General features: G+C 40.0%; 1 protein-coding gene across 5 annotated transcripts; it reads right to left on the bottom strand.

The window, feature by feature from the left end:
- Window positions 1-521: 521 nt before the first annotated feature.
- On the bottom strand, window positions 522-6,682 carry fosb (FosB proto-oncogene, AP-1 transcription factor subunit). 5 transcript variants are annotated; one of them, XM_011482525.4, is made up of 6 exons: window positions 6,430-6,682; window positions 6,042-6,229; window positions 4,461-4,844; window positions 4,172-4,279; window positions 3,469-3,810; window positions 522-3,311 (listed from the first exon to the last, which is right to left on the bottom strand). In XM_011482525.4, the coding sequence occupies exons 1-6, from the start codon at window positions 6,491-6,493 to the stop codon at window positions 3,246-3,248; spliced, it is 1,152 nt and encodes a 383-aa protein (XP_011480827.1). In that variant the 5' UTR covers window positions 6,494-6,682; the 3' UTR covers window positions 522-3,245. The 5 variants fall into 5 exon arrangements, with proteins under 5 accessions (XP_011480827.1, XP_011480828.1, XP_004075433.1 ...); XM_011482526.4 differs by having other exon boundaries at window positions 522-2,387; window positions 6,430-6,681; XM_004075385.5 differs by having other exon boundaries at window positions 522-3,810; window positions 4,491-4,844; window positions 6,430-6,681.
- Window positions 6,683-20,233: the final 13,551 nt, after the last annotated feature.

A 20,233-nucleotide genomic window follows, 5' to 3' on the forward strand; every position in this document is an offset into this window, starting at 1 on the left:
TTAGAGGTTAGCAGGACTTGAGAGTGGAGTACAGATACACTTCATGGCTCATTAAGGTCAGTTTATCGCACTGAAAGATTTGCAGACAACTGAAATTGTCTGTGGGGAAACCACAGCATGATTACTGAGTTCTCAGAGCTTCTGCTAAAGGCAATTTACTGTTGTTAGCTTCTATTCAAAGTCAAGCAGCCATTTTCATTCATTTCCAGCCTTGGTAATGGCTGACAGACACCATCATTCCATGCGGCAATGCCTTATCATCGCAGTTCGATATAAGTAGCACCACAAAAATCTATGTACATGAGAACGTTGATTATATTTTATGCTTATTCTGACACTAGAAGATATTATTTTTAACAATTTGACGTGGAGGAAGTGAAAAGGCACTTCCACCATTTGTAAAAGCACAGTTGTCATTTAAGATGCTTTTGTTTGTTTTTTTAAACAGAGGTCTGCCCATTTTCTGACCACCAGGAGCCACATTGGAACAAGCATTCATAGTATTCTTTTAGAAAAAATAAAACATTTTCAGGATGTTTATTTCATGAAAATAAAGCTTTTTTTTCAGCAAATACAATCACATTTTTTAAACTCAAAGACAACATATTTTCTCAAGTGCAAACATGAATTAACTTGATTGGTCCGTCAGCCAAAGCTGAAACCATCTCCTTCAAACACACATTTCTTTTTAAAATGCTTCTATTGAGCACACTTGGCTGGTAGCAAGCAAACTTTGCAGGGAAATTTTCCACAGGTAAGAAATTATGTTGTCTTCTGAACACTTGAAAAGTATTAATGGTAACATTCAATCACTGGATGACTTTGTTTTCTCCACACTTTCCGAATAGGATCAAGTGGCATCAAGGTGTCAGTAGCTTTTGGACAGACCTCACAGGCGACAAACAACTCAAACAAAGGCATTACCACAACCTCATGAAATCATCATAATAAACACTTTAAATGCAACTTGGATAGCGCTTTATATTGTTAATAAAACATAAATACACATTGACAGAGGCAGTGACGTCGTGCTTCATGTTCAGGAATTGGGCTGTACTTTTAAACTCAACCTTTCTTTCTTTTTTTAAAAACATTTTTGGTCCTCTAGAAAAAATATTGTTTCTTTTTACTTTTGCTCTTCATTGGAAAAATTATTCCATTTCTGTCTGCAGACATTCATACTTTACAATCATGGCACATACACTTATTCATATACATGCTACCTGTATAGATGTACATGTGTGTAAGTGTACAGTATATTTTTTGTAGTGCACAACATGCCTCTAAAGTTGCCAAATCAAAATACAATAAAATAATGAAACAATAAGTACAAGGCAGTACTAATAGTAACAGTTATTTGGAAATCTGTCTTTCAAAACAGCAGATTAAAAAAATAAAAATACAAGAAATGCAAACAGCACAGGAGAAAGCAGAGATCAATGCAAAACGGTGAATCATACAAACAAATAAACAATAAAAATATATAACAAGTCTCACTCAAACGTCCAGAAAAAAACAAATTGTACAATTTCACAGGCAAAGATAGGACGCTCGCTCCACAATAATTAGCCCACACGTTCCCCTCTTTTTGTCTTTCTGCGTGCTCACTCGCCAAATCAACCTCCATAAAGAAAGAAAGAAACGGGCCCGGTGCCTCCGAGTGGACACACTCACAATAAACGCACCTCATCTCCTGTCAGATGACTGAGGAAGGCACAGAGGCCACTGAGCCCAACTACTAGAGGCTGTCTCAACCTTTACGTTGAAGGAGTACAAATCCAAAACACATAGCGTCCCTCCTCTAAAGAAAGGCATCGACTCACATTTGATAGTTTATGACCCAAAAACAAGAGTTGCTGCTGCAGTCTTCAGTTTTTTCTGACTCCTGTTAGTTAGAATACAAGCATATAGACTCGTGGTTTTGAGGCTGTTTGACATAATTTTTCTGAGGTCTGTAATCCAGCCGGCAAGAACAGAACTGTTTTTTTTTTTTTTGCTTTGTTTCATATTTGGCTTCTTTTTCTCAACAGTAGATCCCAAAAGTGGAATGTTTAGAAAGGAATCCTCCTCAACTGAGAGTTCAGCAGAATTTCACCTCTTCCTCTAAACTTCCTTGGTTTCTTTTCAAATGTTCTCCAGCGTTAAAACAGATCAAAAGTATTCTTAACTGCATGAACAACAAGTAAAATGGCTCAGCATGCTTTAAGATTGTAGCTATATGTCATTGAAGTGATCTGAGCATCAAGCTCCAAGAAAAGCTTCCTCTGATATGGGAGGTGTGTCCTTATCCTTGAAAGACAGGGCGCAAAAAGGCATGTTAGTCTGGTCGGCTTTCACTCAAGGTTCCAAGGGCTGGACGGGTTCTCGAGGCTCTCGGGAATCGAAGACTTCAAAGAGTTGGAGGAACATAGAGACAGAGGAGGAAAAAAAAAACAGAGATGGGCAGAGATGGTTCGTATGGCAGGTAGACAGCCGAAGACATTTTTTTTTCATTTTCTTTTAAACAAAAGAAGAAAGCACATGACTCGGAGGATGCTGTGACACTGAGATCCCGAATTTGCCAAGTCCAAGCAGCAAATGAAGAAGCAGAGAGAAGGCGAGCAGGTGAAGAGTAAGAGGTGAGTGAGAGATCAGCAGTCTGTCTCCCACAAGAAAAGACCCTGCACAAATTGTCCTTCATCCCTATTTCAGACTTTCACAAATACATTCAACAATAAGAAGAGGGGAGAAAAGAATGGAAACGGATGAGAGCAACAGCACTAGCAAAAGGACAACCGACAGAGGGAACAAGGTGGGGGCACTTGTGCTTGTTGGTGTGAAGCACGAGCATGTTAAACTGTACTCCAATAGAGTATCTGCATCAAAGAATTCATTGTGAATTATCTAATAATTAAAAGCACTTAAAATTGGCAACACACAGCACGTGTATAACTCACTTTCCATTCACGTATCGTGGAGTGTTGCCAGTATGCTCATTAATAAAAAATAAAACTTTATTTATTTGGTCAACAACAAAAAGTTGGATTGATTTGAGTATATTTTGTATAATTTGTTATTGAAATGGTGTAAACATGGCTCCAATTAGGTGTTTTTTTTTCCAAGATCTGAGACTGAGTGCTTCCATCCTTTTACTGTACTATTGTACATGTCTCAGCCTTTTCTTGCACTGATCATCTTGTGTGTGTGTGTGTGTTAAATGTATAGTCATGTGTTAGTTGCTCAGAGCGCCAGCAGAGAGGGCGAGTTCAAGGAATCAGATGACTGCTCGCTACTGCTGTTCCGCTGGTTGGCACTGACCCCGCAGGCTCCCTCTGGGTAGGTGAACACAAATGAAGATGTGTATGAGGCGTTGTAGCTGCCAATGGCCGCATCGTCATGGTTAACACCACCACCACTGTCACTGGCCATAAGGCATGGCCCACCAGGTGCCGACTCACTTGAGCCATAGAAAGAACTAGAAAACTCTACCTCCTGCATTAATCCTGGTTGTGGCTGCTGGACTTGCTGCTGCTGTCCTGGAGGCTGGGGCTGTGTGGGGGCCGGATGGGTTGGGTAGGCAGGTGGCATATAGAAAGAGTCTTCCTTCACAGTCAAGCCCACAATGGAAACAGGTGGCTGTAAGGCTGGGGTAGGTAGCTGGGGCTGCACCGGGGGAAGCTGCATCGAACTCTGCTGAGGCTGGTCCTGGTATGGAATCTTGCAATTCGGCTGGTGGGCCACGAGGACAAACTCCAGACGCTCTTTCTCTTTTTGCAGCTCTGATATCTCCGCTTCCAATTCTGCTTTCTCTTCCTCCAGGATGTCAGTCTCCTGTGAGGGGTTACAGAGAATGAAAAAAAACATTGGAGAAAACGTTTAGAGGACAAAGAAAAAAGTGAGGGATGTGCTGGAGACAAAATGTGCAGCAGACAAAAAGAAGATAATAATAGATTTAGTGAATTTTTCATCCAATTGGACAGCATTCCTTCGCTTTCATGGCAGTCAATCTCAGAAAAGAGCTCCCAATGTAAATGCTGAGGATACAAAGGTCTCTCAGGAGAATCTTTATTACACCCCATTGCCTATATCTGTACAAATAAAGACTATTTTTACTCTATAATGAGACTTAAGATTACTTAAAGTAAATAATAATAATCACGTGTTCTGGTAGTTAAAAGAGAACGGAACTCACCGACTGCAGTCTGTCCGTGAGCTCCCGTCTACGGTTTCTGCATTTGGCAGCAGCCAGCTTGTTTCTCTCTCGACGAACGCGTCTCTTTTCCTCTTCTTCAGGTGTCAACTGCAGTAAATGAAAAAAACAACTTAATTAAAGACTGGTTTTTATTTGAAAAATATAATTTTAATGTGTAGGCAGTAGTGTTAAACATAAATAAAAGGTCTGAATTAACACAAAAAAGGAAACTTTTTTTTTTTAAACATAGAATAGTCAACAAGCAACCAACTCAAGCACTCAAACTTACTAACACACAAATATCTCCATCTTCACTCACAGACTCTTCTCGGGCACGGCGGCTGCGGGTTCTGGATTGGCGCATTGGGCCAGGTGCTGACCCTGAAGCTTCTGAAGATGAAGGAGTGTAACCAGACCCAGAGGAAAAACTGGGTCCGGGCATATCATAGGGGTCAACCAGTGATACTGGCTGGGTCATAGTTGTGGTGCCGGTGGAACTACTTTGTCCAGAGGCCTGGGAGGAGATGAGGGTTGGTTGCACCAACCACTGCAGGTCCTGACTGGTGGTGATGGCGGTGACAGTGGGAACGAATGATCCGGGCATCTCACCTCCAGCGCTTGTTCCTGGCCCACTACCCACAATGCTCAAGCCAGTGCCTGCTGACACACACTCCTGAGCAAAAGATATGAGCAGTTACACTTCACATAGAGAAAAACCTAGGACAAAAGCATTCACATATTGATTCCATTTTAAATGTTGTTGTAAAGGGAACAAAAAATGCATTTAACTGAACTAACATTGAGATTGTATTTCTAGCTTTTTTAGAACCATCACGAAATCATCAACTTAAGTTTATTTTAGATTTACAAAAAACGTGTGTTTTCAAAACGAATCAAAGTCTGAAATAAGGTGCAGATTTTAAGAAACCAACTTGTTTGAATTAAAACTTCAGGGCATCTGCTGAATGCTAAAAACTTAAGTTTGAGTTTAGATAAAAAGTTATCCATGAATTAGCTGTTTTTTTAACCAATAAAATATTTTTAACCTATTATTTATTATCTCTTTGCTGTTTTTAATAGAGCTACGGTAACAACGTAATTTCCCCTTTGTGGGATCACTAAATTCTATTCTATTCTATTCTATTCTATTCTATTCTATTCTATTCTAGTTCAACATTATTGCTGTGTCATAACACTGTCTGGTGTTGGGCCAAAATTGGATCTTGCTCTTGCCGTTGTTTTATTTTAGTCCCAGGTTCCATTAATAACCATTTAAAAGCGTGTGTAGTCGTTGCGACGGTCTCTAAATGGCTGCCGGGTCGACCAATCATTTTGCTCGAACGGCCTGTTAACCCCTCCTCCTCCTTCGTCACACCCCCGGTGTTCCCCCTGGCAACGCGACGTAGCGCTCCAAAATAGAACACGGGTTTACGTCACGGCAAAGCCTATGGGAAAGCAGAGCGTGTGGACGGAGCGAAGCGTTAGCGGGGAGGGGTGGGGCTTCGGTGCTTACGTAATAGAGTTCCAGCATGCTGTCTTCCGCTCTGCGGCGTGCAGCCGGAGCAAGTTTTCAAAGCGGCAGTCGCGTCTGGAAGATTGTATAGACCAGTGTGAAACTAATGTCTAACTGTTCTCATGAAGTAGAAAATTTATCGATTTAAGGAGTTGGTCGCGTCCCTAATAAGTATGTTTTAAAATACAATATGGTTTAGCAAGAGTTATTTTCCGGAAGACTTGATTTCAGAAGTGTATTATTGCATAGTCATCTGAACATATAGATCAGGCCAAGTTACGGATCACACCTTGGGTCAAAATTAATATTACCTTGATTGTTTTTTTTTCTTTTAATGTACCAACAGGTCTATCTTACCTGTGGAGCACTAGTGGTGGGCGGGCTCCCGAAGGAGTCCACTGAGGACAGATATTGGGACTCTATGGATGGAGACGAGCTTCCACGGGATCCACTGTCGGGGTCACCGGGGAACCCTTGGTACATCTCCCCGCAGGGACCGAAAGAGAACGAGACGCCTGCAGTGACCAGAGAGTGCGCCAAATCACCTGCAGCGGGGACACATGTGAAAATAAAAAAATGATTTTTTTTTTTCTTTTCATTTTTGGGAGGGGGAGACTATTTCATCCTCCTTTGCAGAAAAAAATAACAAGACATTTTTTGCCTCGTTCAAAGCGCAAAACCATTCCGAAAATTTCGGGAAAGTCCTCGCTAACGTGCTGTCACTTAATCATAAAAGTGGTCTTACCTTTGTAAAACGTTTTGTTATTCCCGTGAGAGATCGTCCTGGTTTCTTTCCAAAGAAGTTGCATGAAGAAGTTAGTTCCAGTTCTCCGCGTTTCGTGGGAGAGCGATCTTCTTGAAACGTCGTAAAAACTCAGCTGTACATCCCTTCTCCGCTCCTCGGCGCGCTATCTCATGTCCATATAGTCCATCAGCCGAGCACCGGAGGGCTTTGGTTTATAACACGGTGAGCAGCGGCGGGTCGTGTCGTATGAATGAAGCCATCTCAACAAACCAAGGCATTTCTACATTTCACGCCCCGCCCCGGATAGGAGTTCCGCTGACGTACATGCCCATATTTGAGCCTCGTGTTGTGTTTGGTATCCTTGGTGACGTTGAGGGATTCCCTCTAACACTGAAACGTACCAAAAGCTTACCTCGCCAACGGATAATAATAGTTTTTTTTAAGTCCACATGCTAGAGATTTTCTCACCGTCTGACGAGAGGAAATTTTTTGAAAAACTTCAGTGATAGAAATGGAAAATATCTATTTTTGCGACTAATATTGGAACATATTTTTATCTATAGGAAGTCGTGATTTATTTTATGGGGTAGGCTTATCATCTTTTTTTTTACTCAGTGGTTACAATTTTTGCCCAGTGAACAATTGATCTTATCTATTTTATCTTCAATAGTGGAACAGAGGCATGGTTGCGGGGTGGAATCCCGTCGGTATGAGGGAAATCCTGCAGGAAAGTTTCTCAAGACACGCCCATGACTTTGTAAGTTTAGATATTAATCAGAGAAAAGCCTCCTTTTCATAGGTGAACACTCCCATATTGTTCTTCGTATGGATTAAAGTAGAGACTATAAGTAAACATGCGACTCTACCAACTTTTAGGAGTCAATGGCAAAAGTTTCTCAGTTTTTTAATCAATGATTTTTTTTTCTCGCAAAAATTTCCATTAAAAGCAACGCGAGTGGGCAGCAATGACGGAAATCAGTTCTTGTCATTGTAAATAGACGAACATAAGTGATTCACATGTATGCCTACACGCAGACAGGACTGGGAATGTTGCAGGTGGGAGGCTGGCTTTGCTTGGGGTCGCCCCACATTCCGACAAACGGGAAGACCGCGTGGCATCTCATGAATGAGCCGCTGAAATACCAGGCTCTGATGTCAAACAGTGTTACTGGGCGGGCATGCTGCTGCGAAAAGGTTACAGCTACAGCTGATGTGTGAAAAGTGGTGAGCGAAAAGGGAAGGAGTACGGGATAACGAGTGATTAGTCAGAGCACCGAACAACGTCATTAGCGAGGATTCACGGAGGACGCTGTGTCCCGTCCGCGCTCCCGCTGCCGGGGCTGCGCTGCTGTGGCGGGATGACTAACTCCGTCAGTGGAAGTTTTTCATGATTAGGAATTATTAAGGCGAATGACTGAAAACGCACACGAGCGCAGCCTAAGAAAAACACGGAGTAATTTTGTCTGATTTGATGAGATGCACCAAATTATACACAGCTGACAAATGCGCGTACTTAGTAACAATAATTGTTTATGACAAAACATACTATGGCAGCGCATTAACGTCTAAAATTGCAAGTGACCAAATAAAATCTATTTTAATCCTAAACATAGTGGAAAAAAAGATTCCTTGTTGTAAAAGAAGTCGCAGGGACCATGTGCTATCCATGGGGTTTGCAGTATGTGTGTGCAGCGTTCTGTCACCATGGAAACGCCGTCGCTTCTGACGCAAAGACGTATAAATTTGGTCCTTTTTTGTTTTGCCGCTTAGCAACCGGTTTCCGTGGCAACAAGACTTGGGCAGAAGCACACAATATGGCTTCCGGATTCTTTCTGTGCGGAGTACATACACGACCAAGCAGAGGCTTATTAAACATCAACTCGCGACGTTTTTGCGTCGTTTTAAACAGTTTTCGTTTATTTGTACGTTTGTTCGTGGCATACCGGACGCTAATAGAAAGTAGTTCGAGCGTGGCTCATTTTCTACGAGTTGTTATTTTGTCGCGTACCACATAACAAGCTAGCATGTTTGATCGCCGGGGAGAAGGTGAAACACAGTGTCTGTAGTCAGACGTTTCTATCTAAAGCCTCTGGCTTCAACATTTCGCTAAGTGACACGTAGCCTCTTTAAAACTGGTCTTTAATCGTCGTAACACATTTTGTGGAAATAAATCCGCCATACTGTAAAAACAAAAACAAAAAAACTAACCATTCTGTAAGGGCAAACTCAGACGTCAGAAGCAGGGTGTACAGTAATTTGCTAGAGGGAAATAAGAACAGCCTAAAATTTATTAAAATTAGCAATTATTATAAGGTTTTCCCTAACAGCATATTGTTAATAATTCACAATATTACCTAAATACTGAAAAGTTTATTGCCATAGGATGCATCAGCCCTTTTTTAATGAAAATAATAATATCTTTGTAAAGTCATAAAAGTTTTCAAGTTTTTCCTTGAGTGTCTGCAAATTCACTACACATAAAGAATGTAGACTGGATTAAGTTTGACTGCAGTCTGAGTTATTTGTGTGGTTGGTTTGTTTGTTTGTTTACTGCTTGTGTTCGTTCAGATTGGCCAAGTCAGATGAAAATTATAGAGGCACAGTTATTCGAAACCCCTGACAGGCTTTGTTTTGCTCGGCCCTGTCTCTTAGCGTATTTTCGGGAAACCACTAGTCTGCACTGTGCTCGTGAGGCCAGGCCGTTTCCTCTTGGAAAGCTGGGCGTGTTTTCCTGGTCTGGTAAATGTTTGTTACCAGGCAACGGTTAGGCCTGTTCGACTTGAAAGTAGTTTTGTTTACGCCCCTTCTAGCTCCCTATCCCAACAACATTGCATAACTCTGACAGACTTTCTCCACCCCACTGAAAGAAATTTGATCAGTCTTCTTTCTCGAGCCAACCAACCAATTTTTTTCTAACCCCCTCAACTGTTTCCTGAAGTCTGCTGCACAGTCCAATCTGCTGTAAACTTGGCAAAACAAAAATGAAACTGAGAGCTTGAGTGTTTATGAAAAAGGTTGGTTTGTCTTTGAAGGCACCTACATAATAATCCCCAGATCTCATGTTATGTATTGAAAGTAGGGGGCTGATGTTTGCCCTTTCAGCTACACATTAAAACATAGGTAGTTGTCTAAATCCAGTAATTTCTTTCTTGGCAGAGATGAGCCCCCCCTCTGTGCCGTGCATGCAGTGTATTATCTAAAATAACAAAGGTAAAATTAAAAAGGCTGAGCTCTGCTTTAATGAATTTCAGTTTGGATAATAAAGTATGAACTTCTGAACCGGAGACGTCTTTTATTTTTCACTTAGTATTCAACTTCTCTGCTAAACTGAAAACACGAGTTTAATTTAATCCAGATTTTGCTCCAATTCAGCAATGCATCCAGAATGTTAGACAAGACTAGAACAATATGAAACACTGAAGTAGCTGGTATCTTATTGACAACATGCACAACAAATTTATGTAATTGTTTTTAATGCCAGAGCCATAGTTGTTATCATCCATCCATCCATCCATCTATCCATCCATCCATCCATCCATCTACGGTTTCCATGTTGGACTAGGCTTTGTTGGACTTTTAACTCAAGTAAATCTGCTGCAACAAGATGATCTTATTTGACACAGAGTGAATTTTATTTTGCAAAGGAACTTGTATTTGCCGCTTTCAAAAGCAAAAGAAGTCAAGAATTACTTTATGTGACGAATGCTTTGCAGCTCTCAGTGGGATTTGGTCATTAAAAAACTGGACCAAATGACTCTTTCAGTGTTAAAGGTTGCAGACCCCTGACCTAGCAGAACATATGTTCTATTAAAATCCAAATCATTTGAACAAACTTTTACTATGATTTCAACATTGTAGCACATTGTGGTCATATAGCAAGATTTGGTCACAGCAAAATGTTTTATTCTGCTGAGACAATGAACATAATGTGTTTTATCAGATTACTTTATTTTTAATGTGACAAACAGTAAATTAAATTTATCATTAAATTCTTAATTTTTTCAATAAAATGTTATTGGAATTTTTTTCTAAAAATTGTGAAAGTTATGAAAGTGAAAAGAACAGAGAGTCAAACAGACTTTTAAACACTTGGTCCTGGTGTGACCAAAAAACAAACCAAAAATTTTCCATCATCACGACTTTGGTGCACTGTCGTCCTTTTAACAAACATGACAACAGTTTAGAATTCAATTAACGTGTAAAAGCAATAGCAGGTATATAGTTTAAGAACTTAGCTGTTGAACAGCACCTAGACACCGTTGTACAGCAGAAGATAAGAATCTATTCTAATAATGAACCACTCTGACATTAAATCAAACCTTTTGCCAGCATTTTGCTCAATTATTTCACATGTTTAAAATTCTAAACATAAAAGGCAATACTTAAACAAATGAACCAAAATCATTAGGATTATTTTTGTCCAGACTAAAGAGCCAGAATGGAGGGATTAAAGAGATGTGGCTCCAGTGCCAAAGCGTGCAGACCCCGGTGCTAGGTTGATGAAGTTATTGCATTAGTCTCCATCAAAACCTTACCCTCTGGTAACATTAAACACATATAATATTTTTCATAACAATGTATTTAAATATCTCTACTTGAGTATATGTGGCTTGAAATTTAATTCTGAGCCAGACATTTCTCAGTCCATCCCTCAGTAGGACATAGTAATTCCTTTTTTGGGATGGAATTTTCTCCCTGTCCACTTAATAAAGAGGATTCTGTAAGAGTTGTGTCCCGGACAGAGAGCACTGCCTCAGAGGCTCTCTATGCCAGGTCCTTTCCAAAATAAAATATTCTTGCATTATGTATTACTTGCCAAACAAAGTAAGTGTGGAGTGAAGAGTAAAACCTTGGAGGAATACAGCATTGCTGAAGTTCTTTAAATAAGCTCTGACATTATTTCATAATAAAGCAGTTATTAAAGAGACTCTTGACATAGAAATGTTTTATTCTACTAAATAGGATGCATCCCAATAGTCCTTTTCGTTACATACTTCTGTTTGACCAAAAATAGGTTGTGTTCATTTTAGTGTTTTAGTATTATATGCAGTTGGATTTTTACTCTTTTCCTGGGAGTGTTTTCAAACAGCCACCTCTGAAATTGTTCCCTGCATCAGAATTATTCTTGTGATTGCAGCCATAAACGTCAGTGCTGAGGTGCTGAGACAGAAGTGGAAGGCTCTATTGTATCATGCACTGCATGGGAGTTGGATGCCTAAAGTTAAATGCAATCAGTGGGTTTCAGTTTTCCACAGCCCTCTGTGAGTCAGACACAAGGAGAGCGTCAATCCTAGCCTACTTTCAGCAGGCTCACTGCCATTCAGAGAGGCAAAGTGCCAGAAAGAGGGAGGGATGAGAGCAGGAGGGTGAAAGAAAACAATGAGATCAGAGGTGGAAAGTAACTCTGTCTCAACACTGTACATAGCAGTTTAACTCATATTTTAGGCACTGGCTGTGACGTATTGAGCCTTTTTAACCGTTTCTAGATACTTTTTATAACTATTTTTGTTAACTTTCTTTCTATCTATCAATGTTCCCCTTCTTCCTTTCTTTTCTTCATTATTGTATTCCATCCATCCATCCATCCATCCATCCATCCATCCATCCATCCATCCATCCATCCATCCATCCATCCATCCATCCATCCATCCATCCATCCATCCATCCATCCATCCATCCATCCATCCATCCATCCATCCATTCCTACTTCCTTCCTTGGTCTATCCATACCTTCTTTCTATCCTGTCTTCCATCGCTCTATGCTTCCTTCGTCCTTTCTTGTGTATATTCCATCTTTCCTCCCTTGTTGCTTTGTTTCATTTATTTTTCTTTGACTTTTCTTTCCTTTGTTCCTTCGTTCTTACTTTGGTCAGTTTGTTTGTTCTTTCCTTCCTTCTTTTCTCTTTACCATTCTCAATGTTTGGTCATACATCGTTACATCGTTTTGTTCAGTCCGGCTAATCCTTCTCCATTTTGTTCGTTACTATCCATACATTTTTGTTGAAACTATTTCTTGTCATGTTATGTTATAGTCTCCCCTCCCCCACTTATTCTCTTCCTTACATAAGGACTGTCATGTTTTTTTTTTTTCAGGGACAAGTAAGTGGAAAGGATAAAGGGAGTGAGTGGGTGAGAAAAAGGGAATGATGTGGGGCCTAAAGACCAGAGAGAAAGAGGAAGGGAAAAGATATGGGGGCAGAAGAGAGGACTGCGTGTTCCGTGCACATGTCAGGAACACACAAACCTTCCTGTGTCCCCATCACCACGCTCACCTAGCTGGCCTTTCTCTGCCCACACACTGCTAACCCTCTTCTCCTCACTTTTCATTTCGCTCATAGGTGCCTCTCTGTATCTCCTTTCTTATTCTCTGCATGCTCCTTCCTTATAAGTCACACCTTCAGCTTCCAGGGGTGCTTCTGTTTGTTATTTGTCCGGTTCAGTGAAAGAAACCTTTAATGACAGCAGCCCTCAGACTGACAATTTTTGTCACAGCGTGCAGCACCGGAAAAGATCGTATGAGGACACACTGTTGACCTAGAGTTACAAAGAACAGCTCAAACTGCAGGTTTGCTTTGCTACCAAGGGGGATTTGTTGGACTACTGCAAAAGATTGCAGCTGACTGTGCTAGTAAATTACTGTAAAACATCGTACATGTTAGCGTACAACAGTGACTAACTATTTAAAAATGGAATTTTATTTTCTAAGGGTTTATTCTCCCCCCACTTTTAAATAATTTAGAAGTTTGTTTCACCATCTTGCCATTACACATGTACCTGGAAATGTGAAAAAACAAATACAGCCATGCTTTTAAATGATTACATTTTAAAACCAGTTTGTGGTCTGTTTTTGTTTACCTGAATTTTATTTAAATATAGCAGCAACTGTTAGACTTCAAATGTAAAGCTAGGAAATAAACACACAAAGCAACTTTTATTTGTGTGACTGTGAATCATTCAGTCTCTGTATCAAGAACTGAATTAGATGCTGACAAGTTGTTAATTAACAAACTTAAGCTTTTAATATAGAATAAATTTATTATATAACCTTTTATCAAACATAAAAGATAAAATATATAATATTTTAAAGACTCACTCCAATGAAAATTGTTCATTCTGGGTGTTTTTATCATGTTCTTGTGGCATTTTTCTCATGATGGAAAACATCCATCCATTTTCCCACTCTATCCCATTTTGGGTCACAGGGTTGCTGAAGCCAGTTCTGGCTACTGTTGGGTACACCCTGGACAGATCGCCAGCCTGTTGCAGGGCACACATGCACTCCCACAAACACATAGAGACACTAAAGTAACCAATTAACCGATGCAGCATTTTGGACTCTGGGAGGAAGCTGTAGTACCCAGAGAAGATCTATATCATGCACAGGGGGGAAAATGCAAACTTCACACAGATTGGTCAGGGGTTGATGAACCACTGCACTACCGTGCAGCCCTGTTGGAGGACATATGTTAAGAAAATTAAGATTAAAACTGCATATCTGAGTATGTCTTTATTCCATTCGTGAAGAATCAGGAGCAGACAAAAAAAGGCATTTGAAAAAGATAGTAGTTGTCACGTACAAACTACAGTTAGTGGGCCACAAGCTCCCTTCCCTTTTCCATTCTGATGCATCCACTTGCAGACGACTAGATCCATATACGTCTTCATTTTCCACGTCTGAGCTGGCATCTGGCTCAAAACTGTACGGCTGGATAGCTCCATTATTGTCATTTTATTGCACCGCTAATGTCAGGGTTGTGAGGGGCTGTAGGCTAGCAGGAGAGAATGTAACAAGGGGATGGTGGGAAGTCAGGGCAGGCTTACTCTCCACAAACAGCTCTTGGCACAACTCAAAGGCAAATTTCTAATGAACTCCTTCCCCTCTGCACAAACTATGTCCTCGAAAACAATCTTGGCTAAAAACACATAATCAGAATTAAAAGACCACTGGGAACACTTTACAATAGATCAAAAGATATCACAAGCTTCTTAAAACACGCTTGTAGTAAGGTGATTATGTTGAATTTGAAGGATGAAAAGTTTGAAACCTATTTTTGCTGCAGGGCACTTGAGCAGTACAATCCTAAAAGACTCACAAAAGCACTTCTCACATTCTGCTCTTTGCACACGTCTAGTATTTGGCATGTTGACCTCCAGCTACTCCTACGATTGATTTTTTGTTGCATTTAGTTGTTTATTTCTGTCCGTTTGACCTAGAAACACCCCCCAAATGGTCAAGTATTACTCCTTCAGGGTTCCCTTCTATTTAATTTAGTCTTAACCCTTTTAAAAAAATTTTAATGAAAATTAATGGGCTTAACATTGTTGACTCTTGAGGCTGTGCAGGTTCAGAGTGATCTGTTTTTAATCTTTTTTGATTTGTAGGGTGTGGTAGAGAGAAACACAATGAGAAAGACTGGGGGGGGGGGGGGGGTTGTCGGCACTGTTTGTCTTGTCATCTTGTTTTTAAATTTTATTTTTATTGTATTTTATGCACAGCACCTTGAGTGACATATGTTGTTGTAAAAGTGTCATATAAATAAAGATTAATTTGATTTGATTGAAGACTGAAAAATCACTGCCACTTTAATTCAGTGTTTATCCTTAGATTTTCAAAATAAGATTCTGTAAATTTGTATTAATCATTATTTTAATGTCTGTGTGTGAATGTAAATGTATGTTTGTGTGTACGTGTGTGTTTCAGACCTACAAGTTCGTTCGTGGCTTTATTTTGGGTTTCTTTTGTAAAGTGCTTTGAGATCCAGCAACTTGTACAGCAGTGGTTTATAAAAAAAGGATTAATTTGATTTTGCTGTCATATTTGCAACGAAAATAGTTAAAGTTATAATAGGGAAAACCCTTTTTTGAAGCCATTTTTATATTCATTTTGTCATCATACCTTTATCGGTGATAAAAAGCTGTCAGATAAGGAACAGAGAGTTCATCTTCTGAAAAGAAAGTGCTTCTCTTCGCATCCGAAGTAATCACACATTATGACAAGTTCATACATACACTCTCCTAAAATACAGTCTACCTCCAATGCCAACACAAATTCACATCCTAAAATACTGTGCCTGTGACGACTGAGATAGTACTGCTCATCAAATGTATGCATGAGTGCACCCAGGCTAAATTTACAGCCAGCAAGCCAACTTACGCAATCCTCGCCGGTCTCCCTCCTGTCTATTTGCTGGCTTTAAATCTGACTTCTCAGACCATCCCAGCCCTTGCCAGATCCCACCCACACACTATACGCTACAACTTCAGCACTATTCCTGGACCAGCCCCCGCCACTGTGACACAAAAATACCAGCACCTCCAAGAACAGACGCCAAGCTTGTCAGAGCATCATCACATCCCACAGGACAGCTGGGAGGAGGGAGAGCAGGAGAGAGGAGCAGGTGGGGAAAAAGCACCACTGCTGCCAAGAAGGAAAGAATGAACATATAGATTCAAGGTTTATGTTGTCATCCACACAGATCAAACTCTTTCTTTTCTATTTGGTCTGAGCTGCCTGACTGTGAGGCTGCTTCTTTCACTCTGTTTTATTTTTCTACTAAAGACTGGGAAGGCCATTGGAGATATCAGTTCCAGCATTCAGGAAAAAGAATGGCAATCTCATGCAACAAAGCATCATTTTATAAATAAACGAATGTGAATACAAAATGTATCAACATTTCAGATGGACATGCATAGCCTATCATTAAATCGTGTGACAAAATCTCCAAAATCTCTTTTAAAATGTGCTCAACAGCTGTTGTGTCCTGGTCTGAGCTGTAGGGTTGACGCCACCTGCTGTTCACATTTGGGGTGAAAGTCTGAAGAAGTCTTGCAGAGTCTGGTTACCTTATGGGACCCTAGAGGGCGCTGGGAAGTCCCATGCTTAATTTAACTCTGTGTGAAGTAGAGCAAAACCTCTGTTTGGCCTCACCTTTCAAACAAACCTTCCTACAGCACCTTTAATCCAGGGATAACCAAACACATTTACACTAGACTTCTGTGTACCGGTACCCCCCAAACCACTAGGAGTTTATAGAGGTGAGATCAGATCTCAAAAAAGCTCTGGATATTTATTTTTGGACTGTCTGGTCAGAAACATCTGTGCATTTGGTTATCTCAGGCTTCTCAATTATTAAACAGGGGCAATTTGTTATATTAAACATATTAAACAGGGGCAAGTTGTCATTCGTAAAAAACAGAAAATCAGGAAACAATAAGCTCCCACTGTCGAAAGATTAACCCTCAGTTATAAAGAAGATTCTGGCTGCATTTAAACCTCCGATTTCGGTTAAAACTTTCCTCATTTTTAAAGGCTGGCAGAATCATAATCTTCTATCCTTCTCTGTGTGTTTAGAAGTGGAGAAAACTATGAAATGTGACATATCAGGACCTTTAGAGCTGGCAATGAAGTTTGTTTTCTTGTGCCAGCAAAAGCTACATACTAATATAAAATTAGTAGCAAGTGCAGCAATAGCTGATCTTTAGTTTAATTTCTGCTCCCATTGTCTTAATGAAAATCATTTGTTGTTGGCAGACCAGTGAGAAGCTGCAGGAGTTTTTTTATTAGCAAATTATGCAGGAAGTTTTTTTTTTTTTACTTTGAGACTGAATCAAATGAGAACATTTATTTGGCAAAGACTGGCGAGTCCATTTCAGATTTTTAACAGATTGAGGGATCTTGTTTACACATAAAAAAGCACAATAGAGAAAGAAGCCAGAAGCCAGAGTTGGGCAGCATGTGGAGTGACGGAGTCAGGTCTTTAAATATTCAGCTTGAAAGTCAGATGAAGTGTTTAAAGACCCACTCCAATAAAAATTGTGTTTTTTTGTATTTTTAACATGTTCCTGTAGCATTTTTCTCATGTTGGAAGACATATATAAGGAAAATGAAACTTAAAGTTGCATTTCTGAGTATTTATTTAATTAAAAATATTGTGAATCAGCAACAGGCGAAAATACTCTTCTGGAAAAAGTTTGTAACAAGCTCCCTGCCGCACACTATTCTGATGCATCCATCTTGTAGGCGACTTCGGTTTCCTTGTCCAAGCTGGCATCTGCCTTATAACTGCTGGGTAGCTTTGATATTCCTCTTTATTTTTGTTGTACTGGTGATGTTTGGTTGGGGTTGTGAGGGTCTGAAATCTAATGGGAAAGAATGTAAACAGATAGATGATGGGAACTGGGGGGGGGGGGGGGGGGGGGGCTTACTCTGTGCCAATAGTCCTGTCCACAACTCAGAGGCAAATTTTTGATAAACTCCTGCCCTACTCCTCCTAACCCTAACCCTGCAGAAGCTATGTCATAGAAAATGACGATGTGTTTTTTTTTTTTATCTTGGCTATAAACAGCCTAATGGTAATTAAAAGACCACAGAGAATAATCTAAAAGAAAACCACAAGATTTTAGAAGTGGGACTTTATGAATTTGGACAGCCGAGTTCTATACCAGCAAAGATTCTTCGTCTCAAAATTAGGCATCAGAGCAGATCTAAGTGTTGGGAGGTCAAATCTCCTACTAAGGCCTGGAGTATTTTGGTGAGTTACATGTGGAAATCTCTTAAAATTGCTGTCATCAAATCATGAGAAATGATATTCATCGGATGGATGAGCTTTTTCACACATCGACTGGGGTGATGTGCAAATGTATGCTTAACAATTTCATGAGGATTTTTAAATTAGAGTCAAATAAATTCACTTATATCCCAGCTGTCACTAGCAACGAGACAAAGACCACCCTAAAAGAACTGGTTAAATTAATTGAAAAATGGCAAAAAAGAAAAAAAATTAAATATAGTACAAAGTCAGTGTTAAGTTGATGGACATCTGGTGCCACCAAAAAATAAAGGTTTTGGAATAAAATTGTGGATTATTTAAAACCAATAACATTTTTATTAACCCTGTTTTTTTACCAAAGCCTAAAGATAAACTGTTTAATGACTGGACACACACAGGAGAGTCTTACATAATTCATTTTACAAACCTGCTCAAATAAAAGAAATAGTTTTCAAGGAAAAATAAAATGAAACATTTAGATGTTTAGAAAAAAACAAACAGTAAATTCACAAGAATCGTTATTGTGGGTTCCTTCTGTCTGTCCTCGCTTTCATTCTGTTTCCTCCTTCACTCTCCATCACAATGTAAATGGACGGTTGCTGAGGGCAACCTGTGTGTACTCACCAAATGATGAGCAGGAAATGCTTTGTGTGTATGTGTGTAAGAGCAACGGCACTATTAATAGCAGCATGTGTAGAAAGGACATCTGCTGGCTTGTGAAAGTGTGTGTTTGTGAGTGCATGCATGCACATGTGTGTATGTGTGTGCATCTAAAGGTGTATGTGAGAGGGAAAGAAGAAAGCGTGTAAAACGAGAGAGGAGGAAGTGGATGCAAATTGTGAGACTCAGACAGTTACTAGAGAGAACAGGAGGGGGAGAAAGAGTGCAGGATGGATGGAGGGAGTGAGGGAATGTAGTGGAGGAGGGGGCGAGTAAGTGTTGACGCTGAACGTGGCGTCAGAGCGATAAGAATAGAGATGGTGCGTATAGCTGAGACATCACCCTCACACCCTCAATGGGGCAGGCAGTGCTCACTCTGAACGTACGTGTCACCAAGTGCATGTGTGTGCCCAGATATTTCCCAGAGTATGTTAAGATGTTCATGGGTGAGCCAACTGTTGGGGTTGCAGCAACCTTTTTGTCATTTAGTTGTGTAATTGTAGTTATACATCAAATTTATACAACTTTTTCAGAAACACATTTTCTTGTCTCATTTGCAATAGAATTTATGTTTTCACACATTATCCCTTGTGCTATCCTAGGCACTTTAACATTGGGAGTTGGGTCATCCAGACCCACTAGACAGTGCTCTGAACCTTTTTTCTTCAATGATTTGTGATCTTCACTGGTGTCCATGGATTACATGAAATCTTTCCACCTTTATCCACCTTTGTCTTGGTAGGGAGAACACGTCAATGTAAGGATGGGGTCATCTAAGATAGCACAAGGGTTACATAAAATGTATTGTAATAACATGACAATTGCAGCAAATACCATGTATTAAAATGTGATTTTTCTAATGAAAAACCTTGTCCAACACTTTAAAAAAAAATAAAAATGAAAGATACACAAAATAACTGCTGAAACTGAGCCAGAATCAGTGCTAAATCAGCACATCTGAGACTACAATGACCCTCTACTGTTTATAACCTTTTATGGATTGGTTCAGCAAAACAATTTCTTGGTTGATTAAAACATTTTCAAACAAAAAGTTAGGCTCCACATTGAAAGTTTGGATATAAATCGATATTTAACAAGTCTCTGCCCAAAACCTCAGTCTACCCACTTCTTTTTTCAAGCAGTTTATCAGTTATGTTTGTCATGTTTTATAATTTATAATTTTATGTTGTTTAAAAATAAAGGATATCAATCAATCAATCAATGCTTATTTCAGTCACTCATGGCATTTTCCACCAGTCCTTCACTCCTTTTTAGTTTACAGTTTTGGCAGTGTTTTAGGTTAGCATTGTCCAAAGCAGCTGGATGGCTCACTTGGTTGTGTGACTGGCACTTTAGAAGTCAGGGTTCGTTTCCTAGGGTCCATGATGAGCCTAATCCAGTTTGGGTCCTAGAGAAAGACCCTTTGCACCATTGCCTAGCTAAGTCTGGGTCCTCTGTGTCGGTCCCCAGCCCGGATAAAATACAGGATTGTGTCAGAAAGGGCATCTGGCGCGAAATCTCAGCCAAACCACCTGTGCAATTTGCGGTGGTGACCTCTAAAGGGATTAGCCAAAAGGTGAAAAACATTAGTCTGA

The sequence above is a fragment of the Oryzias latipes genome, chromosome 13 (genome assembly GCF_053564925.1).
Source record: "Oryzias latipes strain Hd-rR chromosome 13, Olatipes_Hd-rR_3.1".
In the NCBI taxonomy this organism is placed as follows: Eukaryota; Metazoa; Chordata; class Actinopteri; order Beloniformes; family Adrianichthyidae; genus Oryzias; species Oryzias latipes.

Bases quoted from the DNA above. Each gene is read 5' to 3' on its own strand.
- fosb (XM_011482524.4), bottom strand. From the start codon at position 6,493: ATGCAACTTCTTTGGAAAGAAACCAGGACGATCTCTCACGGGAATAAC. The intron at 6,230-6,429 runs GTAAGACCACTT...TCCCCGCTGCAG, and splicing joins TAACAAAACGTTTTACAAAG to GTGATTTGGCGCACTCTCTG. The intron at 4,280-4,460 runs GTAAGTTTGAGT...CATTTACTGCAG, and splicing joins ATGGAGATATTTGTGTGTTA to TTGACACCTGAAGAAGAGGA.